Source organism: Sminthopsis crassicaudata, chromosome 4 (genome assembly GCF_048593235.1).
Source record: "Sminthopsis crassicaudata isolate SCR6 chromosome 4, ASM4859323v1, whole genome shotgun sequence".
Lineage (NCBI taxonomy): Eukaryota > Metazoa > Chordata > Mammalia > Dasyuromorphia > Dasyuridae > Sminthopsis > Sminthopsis crassicaudata.
In genome coordinates, this window is record NC_133620.1 from 55,712,367 (window position 1) to 55,733,680 (window position 21,314).

A 21,314-nucleotide genomic window follows, 5' to 3' on the forward strand; every position below is an offset into this window, starting at 1 on the left:
AATAGGGTAGAGAGATGTCCGGAGACATGGAAGAACTATGCCGGTTTCTCTTTATAAGTTTAGAAATATTAGGATATAAAATAATGTTAAATACTTTTTTATGGCATATTTAGACTTAAAGCTTGGAATAAAGCATTAATAGTTTTTCTTCAATAGACTGTCACAGTATCTCAATTGATAACTACCAGTTGCCATTCTGGTTTGCAGTTGGACATGAATTAGATTTCCTCTTTCTATTTCAAGCTCCCTATAACATTTTTATCTGCCACCAGGTGGCAATGGATAAGTGTGGCTGACCAGTTAAGAGGCAATAATGTCAGGCTAAAGCCAAGTTCCAGAGTGAGTCTGAATGATATTCATTCTAATTAAGTAAGCATTTAAGCTCACACTTTTTGCAAGTTCTGGGGACATAAAAATGAAGGTGAAAATGACCCAGTCCCTGACCTTAAGAACCTTATTGGAAATGGGACAGGTGAAGGCTATACATAAACACAAATATATATTATAAAACCAGATTGGAAGGCATAGAAGCATAAGACTTAAGCAAATTTTAAAATCTAAGCAAGTAAATCACACTTATATGGGAAAACACAAAACAGAGCCAAAGTAAACCAAACACCAAGGAAACATATTTTCTCTTTCAGGGGCAGAGATGTTTTTTCCTTTCGATTTTGCCTTATTTTCAAGATGAGTACATAATTTCCTAACATTTCACACCTTAACTTCTCCCTTCTGCACAAGACATTTTGTCTGAAAGGTATTCAGTACATCTGTATGTAGGTGTCAAAATGGAGGACACACTCTTTTCCTTTCTAAATCCTTCCAAACCAATTAGTTTTGTTTTTTTTAAATCTGGAAAAGGCTTCGTTGACACATTCCTCCCCCTTCATTTTGAACAAAGTAGAATGGACTATTGACATATTTAAAAATATCTAAGTTATAGTTATAACAAAGTTCAACCTTTTCTATCATGTGAATGGCTTATCCCCAGTTCCAAAGTCCATTCAGTCTGGGACTCTCTCCTAATTAGTGGAGACAAATGTCCTCTACTCTGTGAGGTGCTTTCTTAAATCATTTCGTCTCTTTGGAGTTTGATTGTGTTAATACTGGAACAACTCTGCATCTGGAGTATAAACCAAATCTGAATTTTAAATACATATAGTATTGGCTCATTTTGTGGAAAATTTTGGCAATAATATTAAGTATATTGGTCTATAGGTCAGCAGTTTACTCTCTCTGGTTTAAATAGCAATGCCATATTTAGTGTGGTAAAGAAAGAATTTTTTTTTTTTTTTTTTTTTTTTTTTTTTTTTACAAAGCATTTATATAGGAAGGAACTGATAAATATTTAACAATCGGAAGAGAATTCATATACAACACACTTTTAATCTTAATTAATTGAACATTTACTCCATCACTTTTTTAAGTCTAGGCCATTAACAAAACAATAAATCAAATCTGGATTTGTAGCATTTGCTAATTTTCAAGAAGTAAATGATTACAATGAAAATTTAACAATTGGTCTTTGTCTAAGCTGGCTCCAGCACACTCCTGAGCTAATAGAACATTGAAATTAATTATTCTTTGACTATTTGCTAGAATTTACAAATCCATCTTGAGTTTTTGTTTTTTAACCTTTGGGAGTTCATTTAGAATTTGTTAAATTTCTTTTTTTGAAGTTGGGTTAAGATAGGTATTTTATATTTTAAAAAATATTTTTGTTAGTTTTATTAGTATATATACTTAAGGAAAATAGTTTCCAATAATTTCCATTTATTTCTTAATTTGTTGTGAATGTGTAATTTTTCTTTTGACACTATTAATGTAGTTTTCTCTTTTTAAAGACTAGTTGATATTTTATTTGGCATATTTTTTATCAGCGATGTTTACTTATCAATTCTTTTTTTACTTTCAATTTTGTCAAAATCTCTTCTTTATTTTCAGAATTTATATTTTGATGCCTAGTTGAAATTTTTTGGTATTTTTCCAATGGTTTTAATTTCATGTTGGATTCATTTCCTTACCTTTATTGATTGATATCTATTGAGGTATAGTTATATAAAATTTTTCCGAAGGCCTGGTTTAGCTGTATCTTAAAATTTTTAATATTTAAAACATTTTTTTTTGACATTTTATCCAATTGTGATTTTCTTTGGTGAAATTTCCTATTATTTACATTATTTGTTCTTTGATTCAGTAATTTTTGTGGATTGTCTCCAATTATCTTTTAGTGTTTTTTCACACCAATTTTATGATATAATTACATATTTATATCGCATATATAAACACATATAGAATTTAAATATTTTATTTAAAATATGTCTAATTTATATAAAAATTTAAAATAAAAATAAAATTTAAATTAATAAAAATTTAAGCATTTAAGTGCATACTTTTTTATAGTCAGTAAAGAATGTGTTTAATATTTATGTATTTGTTTTTATTCTCTACTAGGCAAATTTTTTGCAAATGTTCCATTCCCTCCTGAAAATTGAGCTCTATCAATTTCATATTATATGTGGTTGTTCTGTGCTCTTTGCTCTTTAGGGCATCAGTACTGCAAGAGCTATAAAACACATTTTGGACTGAGATTCTTGAATTCCTGTGGGGCTCTCTCCTGATCTTTCAGAATCCTCAAGGCTGATGATAGTCCAAGAGATATATCAGGAGCAAATAATAATACTTGATGCTGGTGACACTAACACTTATATAATGCTTACAGAAACTGTGCTAAGCTTTTTATAATGATTGTTACAGTTGCTTCTCACAATAACCCTGGGAGGAAGGTCTATTATTGTCCCTATTTTACAGATGAGAAAACTGAGACAGAGTTTACATGGCTTATGCAGGGTCTCATAACAAACAGGATTTGAACTCAGGTCTTCTTTACCCCCATAGTTCTAATCAGAAGCTGGTTAGCTGATGCTGACCCACTTTTGTGAATGCCTCCTCCACAATATGCACAGAGTCTGAACATGTTCCACAGTCTCTCCAAGACATTCCCTTTGCTAGTCATCATGATACTCCCCAGATTGCAGCAAGTCCCCTTGCCCAGCACTCTGCACATGCACCAGATTCTCATCCCAAATAGAAAGCTATCCTGATCATATCATTTAGTTCTGAGCCTTATATTTTAAGAAGGATATTAACAAAGTGGACACTGGAGTATTGGAAACCGTGTCATATGACTATCATTGAACTTGGGGTTTTTAGCCCAATGGAAAGACAGATAGAGAGTAATAAATTTCAATTAAATATTTAATCAGTCACTAAGCATTTATTAAGCATTAACTATATAAGAGGCACTGTACAGGCAGAAGACAATCTTTGTCCTTAGGGAGCTCACAGATTAATATATATCCAGGATGAATGGGAGAGAATCTCAGAAGAAAAAAAAAAGGTACTAGAATTAAGGGAGAAAGAGAGAGGACTGTGGGAACTGAGTATGGATGACAACATAGCATTTTCACTTTTTGTTGTCTGTTTGCATTTTATTTTCTTTCATTTTTTTTTCCCTTTTTGATTTGATTTTTCTTGTGCAACAAGATAATTGTGTAAATATGTAGGCATATATTGTATTTAAGATACATTTTTATCATGTTTAACATATATTGGATTACTTGCCCTCTAGGGGAGGAAATGGGGAAGGGGAGGAAGTTGGAACACAAGGTTTTGCAAGAGTTAATGTTAAAAAATTGATCATGTGGACAGAAACAACTACACCCAGAAAAGGAACACTGGGAAGTGAATGTAAATTGTTAGCACTACTGTCTATCTACCCAAGTTACTTATACCTTCGGAATCTAATACTTAATGTGCAACAAGAAAATGGTATTTACACACATATATTGTATCTAGGTTTTATTGTAACACATGTAAAATGTATGGGATTGCCTGTCATGGGGGGGAGGGAGTAGAGGGAGGGGGGGGATAATTTGGAAAAATGAATACAAGGGATAATATTATAAAAAAAATTACTTATGCATATATACTGTGAAAAAAATTCTAAATAAAAAAAATTGATCATGCATATGCTTTGAAAATAAAAAGATTTAATAAATAAATAAAATAGAATTAAGGGAGATCAGACAATGTTTCTTATAGAAGGTGGGATTTTAGCTAAGATAAAGAAACCAGTGAAGCAGACAGGCAGAGATGAGGGAAAAGAGCATTTCAGAAAGGCTAATAGCCTATGAAATTCTCAGAGCTGGGGAAGGGAAGTGCCAAAGTACAAAACTCCTCATAAATATTCTCATTTGACCCTCACAACACTCCTGGAGGGTAGATGCTATTATTATCCCCATTTCATAGTTAAGGAAAGGGAGTCAGGCAGAGTTTAAATGATTTACCCAGGATGACACAATTAATACTTAAATGAGGCTGGATTTGAACTCTGATCTTCCTGGTTATGGGGAAGGAAGGAAGGAAGGAAGGAAGGAAGGAAGGAAGGAAGGAAGGAAGGAAGGAAGGAAGGAAGGAAGGAAGGAAGGAAGGAAGGAAGGAAGGAAGGAAGGAAGGAAGGAAGGAAGGAAGGAAGGAAGGAAGGAAGGAAGGAAGGGAAGGAAGGAAGGAAGGAAGGAAGGAAGGAAGGAAGGAAGGAAGGAAAGTTTAAGGAAGGAAGGAAAGTTTAAGGAAGGAAGGAAGGAAGGAAGGAAGGAAGGAAGGAAGGGAGGGAGGGAGGGAGGGAGGGAGGGAGGGAGGGAGGGAAGGAAGGAAGGAAGGAAGGAAGGAAGGAAGGAAGGAAGGAAGGAAGGAAGAAAGGAAGGAAGGAAGGAAGGAAGGAAGGAAGGAAGGAAGGAAGGAAGGAAGGAAGGAAGGGAGTGGAAGAATAGAGGGAAATACAGAGACAGGCAGACAGATAAACAGCCGAGACAGACAAAGATAGAGAAAGAGGGAAAGAACTTAAGTTTCTTGCTGGAATCTTAAAACAATTACTTCTATCATCTCTAATTTGCAAATCAATTTCCAACCTGAAGAATTAAAAGGGAGGAGGAAACCTTTCTTCTTTCCAAAGAAGAATTCACAAATCTACAAGCTTATTGTCAACTTAACTTGAGGACCTTTGCTTCTTGCCTATCTTTTACAAGGATTACAAATTCCCCATTCCCCTAATCCAGAAATACACATACCTCCTTTAGGATGTTCATAAACAAGTCTTCTATTTCCTTTTGCTTTTTTTCTCCACTCATTGTGCAAGCTTCTCTTGTCAAGGGGAACTAGAAATAAAGCAATTAGTTTATTCAATTTAGGGGAATGCATGTAGGAAAAGCAATTCTAGGGCAAGATGTGTCCAGGCCTTGGCATGACCTCAATTAGAATAAAATGATTTTGTACCCTTTATATCTAAGTCTAAGAAAATGATTAAGAAGGGAAAAAAGAAAAGTCAATCATCAAGATGGACCATTTTAATATTAATTTCTCATCCTTTCCACCCCACTTCCTCTCCTCTATCCAAGAATGAAAATTTAGAGACAGGTAGAACTGGAAAATGTGCTTCCCTCTGGCGAGGCATGAGAGCAGTAAGAGTAAGGTATGTGAATTCAGAAGGGAATCAGTAGGAATCATCAAACACCATGATATGCATTTCTTTCAAAACAAAACAAAACTGGCATTTGCCTAATTACCTGAACATGAAAAATGTCATTGAGGATGCAATAGAACTTTTCATCCAAACAGTTCTGGACCCTCCCTTCCAGATTGTGTTGTCTTTCCTTGTAATGTTTGCAGGTATCAAGGCCCAGGACACTGCCCATGAGTAACTGAATGGTGTAGAAATACTGATGTATGCTGACCTTAGTCAATCCTATAGCAATGATCCTGCATGTTAGAAAATCAAAGGTCAAATTATAATTCTTGGTAGGTTTCTGTTGGGAAGACGAGGAGGAGAGGGGTCATGGAAATACTTCTTCATGGCTCAATTTGAAATGATCCTTTTTAATTAAAGAGACCTTCTATGCTTCTAATGTATTCTCTCCTCTCTCTCCCTCTCTTTCTCTTTCTTTCTCTCTCTCTCTCTCTCTCTCTCTCTCTCTCTCTCTCTCTCTCTCTCACTTTAAGCCTTCTTCCTAGCTCTGAAAGCTAAATCTTAATTTATGAAGTGCTTACTATGTGCCTGGGACATTGTGCTAAGTGCTGGGGAAGATAATATAATCTGGCTTTCACCAAAGTCAAAGATTTGTCTAGTGGGGAGAATACGGAATGTGATATTTGGTACCTACATAATTGTCACCTCACACCTAAGCTATTACAGTGGCTTCCTAAAGTTAGGTTCTTCTTTGTTACTACTTTCAGACTTTCCAGGCAAGAGTAAGAAATCACCATACTTTGAAAGTCATCTCATCTATGACTGTCTGTTAATAATACTGATTATTTATACATGTCTCCTATGGATATGAGGGAAGTCTTTCCTGTCATTCATCTTGATTTGCTATAAAATTCAATGCTTCATCCTTTGAATTAATATGACATCTAGTAAAAGAAACACATCAACGGAAGCTCATGAGCTCTCCAATGTATCTTAAACTTAGGGTAGTGTTCTAGAAGGGGGGCAACAAGTCAAGATTGAAAATTTCAAAACTGGGGCAGCTAGGTGGATAGAGCACCAGCCCTAACTGGTCCTAAGTCAGAAGGACCTGAGTTCAAATCCGGTCTCAGACACATTTCCTAACTGTGTGATTCTGGGAAAGTCACTTAACCTTAATTGCCCCAGCAAAAAAATGAATAAATAAATAAATAAAAATAATCTTCAACTTCTTTGGCTCCAATATCCATCTAATGACCAAACCTTAACAAGCCTTCCCTCTTAACCATTCTCTTTATTCTCTTCTCATTACATCTCCCTTGCTTTCCCTTCATCTTCCCTTCCTAGTAGAGTCCCTTGTTCCCTCAAAACTGAATTATTGTAGTAGCTTCTGAAATCTACAGCTCTCTTTGTCTCCCCTCTCAGACCTCTCCCTCAGTGAACTGATAGATAATGCTGCCAAATTAATTTTCTTAAGACTATACTTTGAACATATTCCTCATCTTAGAAATCTTTATTAGAAATTCTCTGAGGAAGAATTTGACCAGAAGAAATCCAGGGTCTTTGGGTTAACTTTTCACTTTGATATACTTTTCACCAGCTACATTTCAAGTCCCCAAAGCATTGGATGATGAGTCTTGACTGGCTGGGTCTCTTCTGCAGCATCTAGAACAAGGTCTTAGATGCTCAGTAAATAAACTCATTGTTAACTGGATCTGGCTTTGAAGAATCCCAATCCTTGTTGCTTTTGCTGTTCAGAGTGTGTAAAGTATCCCAATGCTTCATTCTCACAGAAGGGGTCAACAGAGGCAGCTGTGGAACTTTGGAAAAGGCAATTTAGAGCTGAGAGCACTAGGTCTGAACCCTGACCCATAACTATTTGACGTGAAATTGAGTGACTCACTCATTTTTCTGGGCCTTAGTCTCCTTATCCTCACCAAAATGGTGAAAATGGAGGGCAGATTTGAGTTAGATGCAGACAAAGTCCCTTCCTAGCTCCAAAATGCTTGGAAAACACATTTTACAAATGTGTTCCACATTTTGTGCTCCTGATTGTCCAGTTATCAAATCAGGTTGGGAAAGAGACACTTAGAGATAATGTTAATAATAATAACCGGAGAAATAGAAGAGAAAGACAGACTTGTTACCAAAAAGAGAAGTATAGTTTGTTTTCTGCAAGTTTCCCAAAGTGATTGTGAGGACACTAACCTGTGGTCTTCAGATTGTGCCAGATAACCTAGTTCATTAATTAACTGGCTTTTTCCGTATCCTGTTACACCTTCAAACATTAGAATTTGGCTGCTTTTTGCCAGCAGAAATTGCTTCATATTATATAGAAACAATCTGATCTCCTTATTACGCCCTAATAGGAAAAAAGAAACAGGACAGGAAAGCCCAATCAAATGAAGTTCCAAAGACAAGCTTAAAATGCCTAAGGACTTCTCAAGGTAGCTGGCTAATAATTTGCCAGGGCATTTGTATCACAAGAATTAAACGTGAAAACCTAATACTTTCAGAGCTCAAAGGTGACTAAAATGGTCCATGATACCACCATTTTTGATGCATGGCTTTCTATTTATGTCCATTTCAATATTTATATTTATAATCAATTTCTTTAGAAGAATTTGAAAACATTACCAGGAAATAAAACTTAATTATATAGAATTTACAGTGTATCCACAAAAAAAAAAAAAAAAAAAAAAAAAAATCATACCACCTCTTGGTTTCTGTATCTGCAAAATGAGTTGAATATTTAAACTATTTACCATATGGGAATTTGTGGCAAAAGCCATCTAGAAACTTAAAGTGTGTGTATTTATAAACATTAGTAGTTCTAAACGTCCTCTTCCTCTTCGTTTCCATTTCCTATAAAGAGAATTTTATCACTAGATTCTCATCCCCCAAGGATAATATAAGAGCAGTTTCAACACAGCGATGAGAAGTTATAATTCATGGTTAAACTGGGGGAAATAAAACATTGAGGAAAATACAATGCTAGAGGCAGAGCCAAGAATGGGACCTGTGTATTTAATTTTTTTTTAATGAGGTCAAAGGTGAGTAGCCAGGTTATCAAGGAGATGACAAATTCCACTATTTTAGGACTTGGCAAGGAAATTGGTAATATTTAACTTGGAGAAAAAACAATTAAGAGGCCAAAAGAGTATTCTTCAAATGTTTAAAAGGATGATGTGACTTGTTTACCTTGATCCTGAAGGACATACAAATTAGCAAATATAAGGAAGGAGATTTGGGGTACATATAAGGAGAAAATGTATTTTTAAGGGAAAAGAGAATATAAAGTATGTGAAAAAGAAAAGAATCCTGACAATTGAGGAGTTTGGATAGTGAAACAATGTGACATGAAAGAACTACTCAATACTTAGAGACAAGTAAAAGATGTGAGAATGTTTCCATAGAGAAGAAAGCTGGAACCTTTTAAGGAAAAAAGCATCTAAAGAATCTAAAGAATCAGGACATAGACTTCCAGGAACTGTAAGGAGAGAGATCATCTATTAAGGACCAGAGGAAGAAGACACAAGTAGTGTTATGGGGAATGCCCCAATGAGGGGCTCCAAGGCCAATATTGTTGGCCCTACAACAACAGTGGAGAGATCAGTTGCCTTCTCAGGGAAGAAACAATGGAAGACTTTTCAAGATATATTAGATCTAATGATTACTACCCACTGTCAGTGGTTCATATGGGAGAAAATAATATTCTCCAATTCATAAATGGGCCTCCAGGGAAGAAATTCAAACCACTACTAGCCCTATTTGGGGGTGGGAGATGGGGAATACTTCAAATCACTGATGGAGAAATGTGATTTAAAGCAACTCCAAGATTCCATCTCATGCCCATCATATTTGTGAAGAAGATGAAAAAGAAAAGGAAAAAGGAAAACAGGCACATTTATGTATTTCTAGTGGTGCTGAGTTGACATGGCTATTCTGGAAAGTAATCTGGAATTCTAGTCCCAAAGCTCCAAAACTGTGTGTAATCTTTGACCCAGAACTTAGGCCTCTATCCCAAAGAAAATAAAGATAGGAAGTCCTATATATGCAAAAAATGTCTACAGCAGCTCTTTATGGTTTCAAAGATCTAGAAACTAAGGGATGCTCATCATTTGGGAAATGGCTGAACAGATTATGATATATAAATGTAAAGGAAACACTATTGAGTCATGAGAAATGATAAAATGGATGGTTTCAGAGAAACCTGGGGAGATTTGCATGAACTGAGACAGAATGAAATAAAGAAAACTGGAACATTTTAGATTATAAGAGCAATATTGGAAAAAAAAAAAACTTTTGAAAGACTCAAAAACTCTGAATAAAACAATGACCAATCATAATTCCAGAGGACTGCTAATGAGAAATGCTTTATCACTTGTAGATAGAGAAGTGAATCAACTAAATATGCAGACTGAGACATGTTTTTGGCCAATATCAGAATGTGGTTTGTGTATGTAGCAAAGTGGTAGGTAGGATCACAATTGCATCAGCTGTAGTGATGGAAAGGTATTGAGGTGATAAAGGTCACTAAAAAGTAAATCTTGCTTGTCCTTTGATCTGAGTGTGTTCAAACAGAAGTGAAATGGCTAATGAAGACTCTTAAAAGAACTGTTTCATGATCCCATGAGGTTTGGATACCTGTGGAGGTCCAACCATTCTGTAGGGCAATTTGCAACCATGTCCAGAGAGTTACCAAACTGCACACCTTTTGCCTCAGTTACACCACTACTTAGCTTATGCCTAAAGAAATCAAAGAAAGAGAAAGGAAAATACTTATACAAACTTCTTTTGTGGAAGTCCCAAAATGGGAAATTAAGGGATGAAACTGCTTCTGGGGAATGAATGACTAAACAAATTCTAGCATAATGGAATATTTTTGTGTCACAAGCAATAATGAGATGGACATTTCAGAGAAATGAGTATAGAAGTGAGCAGAACTAAGTGAACAACTTACATTATAGACATAATGACAACATTATAGACATAAACAACTTTAGAAGACTTTAGAATTGTGATCAATAAATACAAATTACAATTAACAAGTCTAAAAGAATGAAGATAAAATATACCATTTACCTTTTGACAGAGGTAATGAATTTAAAATATAGAAAGAGATACATATTTTTTAGGCAAGGATAATGAATTTGTTAGGTAGTGAGGAATTTGTTTTTTGGGTTTTTAAATTTTGTTTGGGTTGGGGAAGGGGAAAGCATAGACTAATTTTTTAAAAGTCTTACTTAAAAATGAAAATAATAAACTATTTTTAAAACTCTTAACTTCCCAACTGATTAAGTAATTAGCAAGTTATTGAATTTTGTTCTAATCACCATTCTCTAAGGAATATATCCTGAGACTGAACTTCCTCTCTCAAAGTAAGGCTGGGGGCAGCTCGCTCTTATTCTATTGACATGATCCCATTCCAGTATTGGCTTACAGGGATTAGCACCCCAGTTCTATTGAACTAATTAAATTGACATTGTCTAAATTGTCTAAAGCTGACATCCTATTAGTTCAAGTTCAATTTTAGGTTGAAATGAGACACTTGCAAGATTACAGTAATATTTAGCTTTTCAGAAGTGACCTCACTCATCACCCTCTGGAAATATGTCTGTTCAGTCAATCATCAAGGTGATTTGCTAGTGGTACTGGGAACTCACCAAACTTGAGAGGTAGGGACTATACAAGGTTGGGACCTTTTATGCTCCCCAATTAGTAAACTATATTAAGGGAAACTCAAACCAAGAAGGTTGAAGGGATTCAGGAAACTGTGTCAGGGTGGGGGAAGTTGTCTCAGAAAACTATTGGTCTTACCATAAATGTTAATCGTCCATCAATTGGGGGATGATAGAATAAGTTATGGTATATGAATGTAATGGAATACTATATTGTTCTACAGAAAATGATGAGCAGAATAATTTTAGAAAAACTTGCAAAGACCTACATAAACTGATGCTGAGTGAAATGAGTAGAACCAGGAAAACACTGTATGAAGTAACAGCAAAAATATGGGATGATCAACTATGATAGACTTAGCTTTTCTGAGTGATCCAAGACGATTCCAAAAGAATTGAGATAGAAAATGCTATCTGCATCCAGAGAGTGAATCATGGAGACTGAATGCAGATCAAAGCATATGATTTTCACCTTTTTGTTATCCTTTTTTTTTTCTTGTGGTTTTTCCACAATCTAATATGGAAATATGTTTAAAATGATTGTACATATATACAGTTTATCAGATTACTTGCTGTCTTGGAGAGTGAGGAGATAAAGGAGAGAGGGAGGAAAAATTGTAGTTCAAATCTTACAGAACATATAATTGGAAAAATAAAAAACTTTTGAAAATTTTTTAAAAGTCCCTTTTTTATCATGTGGTAATCAGATGGGAATCAGTTACAGAACTGTCTAGGGGGGAAAAAATCACATCAGCTCCCTTCCCTTACACTCATGGTTTTTTGTTGCTTAGCACCTTTTTTATGTAGAGATAAAGGATTTCTTCTCTATCTGATGCATGTTAATATACCTTTTTATTTCCTTCCATTTTAGGGGAAATCCCCAACTCAAACCAAAAGTAGAATTGTAAGCCAATGAATAAGCCTATTCTTCTTACCAAGAAATAAACTTACTATACAATTGAACAGGTTGTACAGAGGAAGGGGTAGGTACCCTGAGCCTCAGAAATAGTTGCTATCAGTAGAGATATATGATATGGAGATATATGCTGTCGGGAGAGAAGTTTGAACCCATGGGAATCACTGACTTGGTGGGACCAAGAATCCATGAATAAATGGTATCCATGGGAGAAGAGCAATATAGCTGCTATTATTAATTAGTAATATTATTTTAATTGTTAATTAAGATAATGATAGTGCTTGAATTGGAGGAAAAGGAATGTATAGAGGTGGACTTTGGAATAGTAAGGAAGGTCAAAGCTTGAATTTAAGAAGGACTGATTTGGAGCATTAGAAAAGGAGTTGAACAATGAAATGATTCAGACCAGTTCTAATAGACTTGTGATGGGGAAAGCCATCTGCATCCAGAGAGAGGACTTTGGGGACTGAATGTGGATTACAATATGGTATTTTCACCCTTGTTGTTGTTTGCTTGCTTTTTGTTTTCCTTCTCATTTTTCCCCTTTCTGATCTGATTTTCCTTGTACAGCATAATTGTGGAAATATGTATAGAAGAACGATTCATGTTTTACATATATTGAATTACTTGCTGTCTAGGAGAATGGTTAGGGGGAACAGAGGGAGACAAATTTGGAACCTAAAGTTTTGCAAGGGTGAATGTTGAAAATTATCTTGGCATATATTTTGAAATTAGACAAGATAGTTGTCCAAGAATAAAACTATCAAAAAAAGTTTTTGTGATGCTGCAGATTTTCTAAAAAGTTATTTCGGGGAAAGAAGGCTTAAAAGGAAACTAGGATTATTCTTCAGGAATGATGAGACAATGACAGACAATGGAAAGTAGAAAATGAGTTGTTCAACTCATTGTGCTCTGTCAAAGAGAATGATTTTGTACTAGGAAGGACAGAATAAAAAATAGCTACTAGAGATCTGTTACCAAAGATAAGGAAGAAGATGGTGAGAGAGGATCCACCTGTCCCCACTCATGAATTCAGGCAACGGTACAATAATCAACAATTTTGAAAGAGCATAGAAAACAAAAGAATTCAACAGGATTCAAGGAGAAAAAAAAGGTGTTGCAATTTTCAAAAAATTAAGGAAATGAAATCTTGAGAGGATTATGAGCTTGACTCCAATTCTCAACAAAATTCTAGGGTCATTAATGGATATTTAGAAAGAAAACAGTGACCACAGAGAGATAGTACCATTCCATAAAGACCAGGCCATGCCAAACTAAAAAACAATTTCCTTTTCAGTTAACACAATGAGACTTAGATTGAGGTAAAATCTAATAATCTATATTTTTAGCAAAGACCCATCCTCCTTCCCTCACTTCACTAGGTGCACAGATCAGCTCTATTTCCTATCTTCAATGAAGACACTTTTAAAAATTGGCTTCTGAGCTGGAACTGTATACACATACAAACACACACACACACACCCTTATATATTTCTCTTTCTACCTCAGTGGAAGCAAGGATGATGGAGAGAGCTCTAGAGTATTCTTCTCTCCAGCCCTTCCCTCTAGTTGCATGGCCTCCTAAGCAAGTCTGGGATGGGACTGCATCCTGTTTACAATTCCTTTCCATTGGTAGTGGGTTTTTTGAGATCTCAAAAAGCAGCTGGCATCTTCTGCTCCCTTCCCAGGCACCAGAACAGTGGGGTATCAATTACGCTAAATAGTTGGCCATGACAACAGCTGCAATGGGAGAGGCAGAGGCTGATTGGCTGAAAAAGAAGGAGTCACTCAGGAAGAAATGGCCAGAAAGAAAAATAGTCCACATGGCTCTGATTGGGCTGCATGCCTCAGCAGATGAAAATGTAATATAGTTAATGAGGAGCCCTCTTGAAAAGTTCCCAAGGAGGTTAGCATTTCAACTGATTGCAATTATCCTGTGATTCATAATAGCTTGGCATTCCCTTTTCTGTGTGGAGAACAAAACTTCTCTGATTCTTGTTCTGTTCTCTGGGTACTTCCCCCCCCTTTCCCCAGCTGGAGAGGTCACTTTAGGTTAGTGCCCAGAATAGAATTGTTCCTGAGGAATCAGGTGGGGTACAATAAAGGCACCGATGAACCTGCTTTCCACTATTGAGGAGCCAGCCCGACTAAGACAGGACAAACCCTGAAGGCAGATAGAGGACAAGGGTTAGTGAAGGTCAGTGGCCCCCAAGGCAAGCCATGAACTAGCCAAATCTCTCATGTTATTCCTGTGGGAAAGACAAGAGACAGTAGCTAACATACATGGCAGGGCCCAGACTCAAAGAGCCCAAGCTAGAACACCAAGTTAATAAATAGTCCATCATGAGTTCAAGTAAGCACACCTAGTAAAATTAAATCCAAGAGTATTTTTAAAATTTCTGAAATAACAGGAGGGATTGCTGAGCTACTGCCAGTAATCTCTGAAAGATTGTGGAGAATGAGAGAGGTTCAACAGGAAAGGAAATGACTATCATTTATATAGTGCTTTAGGGTTAGCAAAGCATGTTACAAAAATATCCTCTTAAGTGATCCTCATATGCACACAGGTAGATAGGGATTATTATTTTCCTCATTTTATAAATGTTGTTTGCTATTAAAGGGATTCCCACCCAGTTCTTCCTGAGTCTAAATTTCCAGCTTGATTCAACCTATCCATTGTACCACCTAGCTATAGATGTACTGATTTTTTTTTTTTAAACACCTTTTCATGATGAATATGGAAATGTTTAGAATAATCGCACATGTTTAATCTATATCAGATTGCCTGCTCTCTTGGGGAGGAAGGAAGAGAGGAGAGAGAAAAATTTGGAACACAAGGTTTGAAAACTATCACATGTATTTGGAAAATACTATTAAAGTTGTAAAAAATATTTTTTAAATTTTTAAGTATTTTATTTTCGGTTCCAAAATTTCTTCCTCTACCTCCTTCCCAGCTCATTGAAATGTCTTAAATTTCAAGAGAGAAAGAGAATGAAGTCTGTAAGCTAAAAGCCAGCAACCATGTCTTCGACTCCTGGCAAAATTATAAAATGTATTATTAAAGGAAGGGTCAGGAAAATCTGAAAAAGAGAAATGGTAACCACAAAAAGCCAGTTTAACTTTATCAAGAATGCTCCATTCCAGACTGACCTCATTGTCTTTTCTGATGTAATTACTAGACTGATGGATCATGGAAATTCTCTGAACTTAGTTTACTTAGATTTCACCAAAACATTTGATAAAATCTCTTATGCTCTCTATGTGGAGAATTATAGGCCATATAATTATTCTGTTCTGTCACCTTGAAACTGGTTGAATGGATAAACTCAAAGAGTGTTTACAATGGCTATGTTATAACTGGAGGTGGTCTTTAAGGAAAGATCAAGATGATCACTTGTTAGGAGTATTGTAGGTGGTAAAGTGGATAGAGTAGAACCCAAAAGATCTGAGTTCAGACACTTCCTAGCTACCTGACCCCCAGGCATGTCTCTTAACCTTACCTTCCTCATCTGTAAAAAGAGTCCCAGGGTCCTTTCCAATACTCAAGGCTATGATCTTGTTCTATATAACATTTTTATCAATGACTTAAAGGTGCAGTTCAAGTGTTGATCAAATCTGCAAGTGACATAAACCTTGGATAGACACTTACATGTTAGTGATTGGACATTTTGAGCACCTTGATGCTCAAAGTGCAATCATACTTTGCTGGAATCTGTGAATTGAAAGGCAACAAAACCAAAACAATTCCTGCTCAAAGAGGGATGTAACATGCACACAGATAATTAAATATAAGATAATTTGAGGAGGGAGGGAAAATTTACAAATGAGACAATTAGTATTAAAAAAGATAGACTGTGGGGCAGCTAGGTGGTACAGTAGATAAAAGCATCAGCCCTGAGGTCAGGAGGACCTGAATTCAAATCTGACCTCAGACACTTAAGACTTCCTAGTTGTGTGACACTGGGCAAGAAACTTAACCCTAATTGCTTCAGCAAAAACCCCAAAAAAACAGAATGCTAGGCAAAATCAAAATAGATGAAATTTAATAGTAATAAACTGGATTGTACACTGGATTTAAAGGGGGAAAAAATCCAACAGCTTCAGAAATAAATGATGGAAAAAGCCTAGTTGAACAGAAGTTGCTCTGAAAAGAGACTCCCAAGGGTTTTTAGTGGACTGAATGCCAGAATGGATAGAAAGTTACATTTGGAGTCCAGAAGGTCTGAGTTTATATGAATTATATAATTCTGAGAAAGTCACTTACCTTCTCTCCAACCTAGCTTCCTCACGGGTAATAAGAAGATAATATAGCACCTACTTCACAGGGTGGTTGTGATAATGAAATGAAATAACATGTACAGTGCCTTGCAAATGCTAGCTATTATTCTAATTATTATGAGTCAACAGTATAACAGAGGGCCCCCAGAAAAGCTAATAAGGTGATGTAGGCTGCAATAAGAGGCAGAACAGCAGCAAATCATCAATGTTTGAGAAGGTAACAGTTTTCACCAGAACTCATCTGGAGCAATATGCTTAGTTCTTGGTGACATAAATAAATAAAGAGATGGGCAAGCTGGACAGAATCCAGAGGAAGATAAACAATAAAAACATTAAGAGAATGGGGGAAACCATTCATGAGTAGATAAAATAATCAGGAGCCTTTTGTCTTTTCATCTGTCCCCCAGGAGAAATGTATGGCATTCTCATGGACAGTCTCAGCTGCTGTATTTAGGCCAAAAGTCTTAGGGAAGTCCCAGGGAAAACACAGACAAGAATGGAGATTTTAAAATCTAGACCTGAAAAGGTTGAAGGGTCTCCTTGGCTCCAGAAGGTAGAAGTAGGAGCAAAAAATGTAATTAGCATTGTAGAGAGAGGTAGGTTAAGGCTCAATATGAGGAAAATTTCCTAACAGTTAGAACCATTCAGAAATAAAGCTGGCTGCCTTTGGAAATAGTGAGTTATTTCCCCTTAACTACAAATCCTTAAGAAAAGGCTGAATGAATGACTACATTTAAATGTAAAATATATTCTTGTTCAGGCAGGAGTTGGACCATCTTAAAGGTTCTGTGGGTCAGGCAATTTCTTAGCAATTAGAGAGTTCCAAAACTGGAAGACTTCCATTGGAGGTCTTCAAATAAAGACCGGATAATTTTTCCTTGGAGATGTTGGAGAGATTCAAATTCAAATACAAGTAAAGTGAGATGGTCTGAGAGACTCTTCAGTTCGAAAATGTTATGATTCTACAGGTCCATGGCCTTATGTGGGGCTCTCATGAAGTCTTTCTGTACTTCTAAACTAAAATAACCTATATGGTAAGGACGATAGAGGCAATCTGTGACATTTGAAAGCACATTTGTTAGCAATGAAGATAACTGCATCACCCAGCTATTTGCTCTTCTAGATCCTGTGACAAAAGAAAATTGGTTGTTATAGACAAGGAGACAAATGTATCCTCTGGACAGACAACTTGAAGTGTCTGTCATGTGTGAGAAGAAAATTGTTTCTTTTTCTAAGTGGCAATCCTTCCACCTACAACACAATGCACAGTTATCAATATCAGTTATCAAGATCAGGTCAAGTAGACAATCATTTATTATTACCTACTTTGGGCCAGGCTTTGCACTGTGTGCTGGGGATACCAAAACAAAACACAATTATCACCACACCGACCCAAAAGAAATACAAAAGACAGCCTTTATTCTCAAGGAAACTCATAATCTTATGGGAGACACATTATAGAAAATAATTAATTATGAATCAAGTCAGTCAAGTCAGTTCAACCTACCTGGGCTATATTTCTTATGTCATTTCACTAAATACCTTTACTTTGAGCTAATGTTGTCATCTTCCTGAGTATTAAGAAAAAACACATGTGTTGGGGACTTGTCAGCTAGGGATCTAGAACTAGTTGAATAACTAGAATCAAAAAGTAGTCATTAATGAATCAATGTCATTTAATGGGATGATCTTAAGATATTTCTCAGTCCTATATTATTTAACCTTTTAAAAAGAAAATCATTGAGTTAAAAGTCTATTGTGCTTGCAGGTAACATTAAGCCAGGAGGAATATCTAACACATTGTATGACAGAGCCAATATCCAAAAAAGATCTCAATAGGTTGGAATCAATCAACAAGCTTATCGACTACCTACTCTACACTAAATAGATACTAGGGAGACAAATAGAAAAGTAAGAGTCCTTGTTCTGAAGATCTGGCATTTCATTGGATGAATCCAGTTAGTTGATCTCAGTAGGTAACCCCCTTGAAGAAATCTGCATACATGGGCTCAGTAGCACAGATAATAGGTGATGTATCCCAGCTTTCAGAAAAATGATAGTTTCATTACTTACCCAGGAGAGGGTAATCCTCATGTCTGCTGCAGGTGAGAGATGACATACCAAACATTCTAGTAGGAAGAAAAGGATATTCCAGATTCTAAAAACTTGTTTTGACTGTTTGGACATGTATACATACATTGAATTTAATTTATACTTTAACATATTTCACATGTATTGGTCAACCTGTCATGGGGGGGGAAGGAGGGGAAAACTTAGAACAAAAGGTTTGGCAATGGTCAATGTTGTAAAATTTCCCATGCACATATCTGGTAAATAAAAACCATTTAAAAAATTTTGTTTTGTTAAGAAGAGGTTTTAAGGGCAGTTAGTTGGTATAGTGGATAGAGCACCAGCCCTGAAGTCAGAAGGACTTGAGTTCAAATTTGGTTTCAGGTACTTCCTGGCTGTGTGACTCTGGACAAGCCACTTAACTCCAATTGCCTCAGCAAAAATAATAATAATAACATTCTTTTCCCCTGATAAGATGGTAGATTAAAGACCCTAAAAATGATGGTCTTTAAGGATGGAATAGGAAAAAATATCTCTTTCCTTTCTAAGAGAAGATCCAGGAGGGTTGGCAAACAAGAGGAGACTCAACACCCAGCATATGACCAAGAACATATACTCCTATAGCTCTCTAGGATTTCTCTGTAGTGCAAATTTGCATCATTGGAGGGTTTAGGAAATGTGTTCCAGCCTGAATTTATCACTAGCTGGGTTTCCCTTCTGTTTTGGGATTTTCCATGACTCAAAAATGGTGGGGCTCCATTGGTCCCTTAAATTGTAAGACACTATCAGAGTAGTATAACTTGTTGTACAAGGAACTAAAACACCATGAGTCCAGATCTCGGACCTGGAGACCAGAACCCATAGTGCAGTTGTGCTGCTGTTCCAGACACTGACCTTATGGAGGACAGCAACGACAGGATGACATTCTCTTTGCTGCTTTTATAAATCCCCAGGGGACATGAAGCATAACTAGACCCAGCTCATAGGGTTCAGCTGTTTTCAGGATACTGGCTTACAAGAGTGATCATTCTTAAATCTATTCTGTGTGTGCTGTGTTCTGGGTTCTCATTTTCTAATGTTACACTTAATTGAGGACAGAGCTTTGTGCTCCTTCCTAATTTGTGGTCAGGAAATCAAAGCAGTGTGACTATTACTGAGAGTAGTCTAGATATTAACTTAGACTAAACAGACGATGCTAGCTTGTGTGTGTGTGTGTGTGTGTTGTGAAGCCTATGGATTCCTCAGAAGATTTATATATGCATGAAATAAAATGCATAGGATGACAAGGGAAGGACAATTACATTGAAATAGTTTAAAATGAATTCATAGACGTCTGGTGAAAACCCCTGGCAGAATGCTAGGGGGAAAAGACCAGGAAAACTGATGATTAGAACCAAACTTAATAACTGGCTAGCTTCTATGCTTTAAGACACAAAAATCTGTCAGTGGAAAGAGTGGGATTTCCAAGCCTGGAATTCTCTCCCTCATCATCTTTGCCTCCTATCTTCCCAGACTTCCTTCAAGTCTCAGTGAAACTCTATCCTTTGCCAAGCCGCCTTTCCTCATCCCCCTTAATACTGATGCCTTCACTCTGTTGATTTTTTCTCATTTATTCGGTATATATATCTTGCTTGCACACCATGTTTCATCTATCTTAAGTATCCCCAAGACTTGGCACCTAATAGGCTCTTAGTAAATGCTTTTTGACTTGAGTCATAGGGACTTTAACCCAAATGAGAAGATAAGGAAAGTACAACTATGATCTTGAGAGAAGAAGAAATAAATATATTCATCTACTCCAGGAAGGGCTCTTATTTGGAAAGGGATTATGGGTTGAGCCATAGGAGAATAGAATGATACATCCCGTCCAGAAGCAATGGCCAAGTTGATTTGATTATGGTTCCAGTGCTAGAAAGAAGTGGATAGAGGCAGTAGCACAGTACCTACACAGTACCTAGTACCTAGTACCCAGTAGCACATAGATGCAAGGGGATTGTTAAGGAGTTAAATGAAACATAGTTGAAGTAAAGAAAAGGAAAATAAGGGCAAAGGGGGTGGACTGTTAAGCAGATCTAAAAGGGAGAATTTGCTTGCTTGTTGTTTGTTCAGTTGTTTGATTCCTCATTTTAAACACTAAGGGGCTCATTAAGCAAGGCCTTGCCCATTATTTGATTTTTAATTGATGATCAAGTTTGTTTCTAAAAGTTTAAGTAGAAAAAAAATCTAGCTCCCTTAAATGAGTTCAAGATACCTGACCCAGATGATTCAACTCCCACTGCAAAGAAACAATCCTAAAATGGGCTGCTAGCCAATTGGACAGTGGACAGTGTTTGAGGGTAGTGATAAAGCAGATGGTCATGTTCCTTTTTTAATGTCATTTTCATTGATACCTCCCCAAATTTTACAGTAAGGTACTATAAACGTCTCATAAAAGAAAAAGAAAAAAAGTCAGATTTCTTCTCTGGGAACAAAGGAAGAGCTAAAACACTTACATGGATTTTCCACCTCATGGGGTGCCATGAATTCCCTCTGCAATATGGAAGGAATAATTCTACTGCCTGCTCTGTCTTGCCCTCAGGGGAAAACAAGCTAATTGAGAGGAGATTTTTTTATCTCATCCTGTTATGTGCAGCACCTCATTTGGAGTCCTGTGTACTTAATGAATACTTATTGGAAGAAGTTGGATTAAAGGGTTGGCCAAGGATTCTTAGATGTGGGAAGCAAATAAATCCTCCACTGAATGATACCAGTTGAGGTTGGTATAAGGACTTAGGAAGTGTTCTGATAGTTTATTCTTGGCTTGGAGACAGGGTCAATGAACCTAAAGGGTATTGGGAGAGACTTTCTT

The 21,314-nt window shown here is 36.4% G+C and overlaps 1 protein-coding gene across 1 annotated transcript in view; it reads right to left on the reverse strand.

Moving 5' to 3' along the window:
- The window catches only part of ADCY10 (adenylate cyclase 10), a 113,489-nt gene that overhangs the window by 47,485 nt on the left and 44,690 nt on the right, over positions 1 to 21,314 (reverse strand). Inside the window, exons 13-16 of the mRNA XM_074266511.1 lie at positions 18,470 to 18,525; positions 7,730 to 7,883; positions 5,625 to 5,817; positions 5,130 to 5,216 (exon numbers count right to left, since the gene is read on the reverse strand). Of these exons, the coding sequence (XP_074122612.1) occupies positions 5,130 to 5,216; positions 5,625 to 5,817; positions 7,730 to 7,883; positions 18,470 to 18,525 (490 nt within the window). The remainder of the gene's footprint in view (positions 1 to 5,129; positions 5,217 to 5,624; positions 5,818 to 7,729; positions 7,884 to 18,469; positions 18,526 to 21,314) is intronic.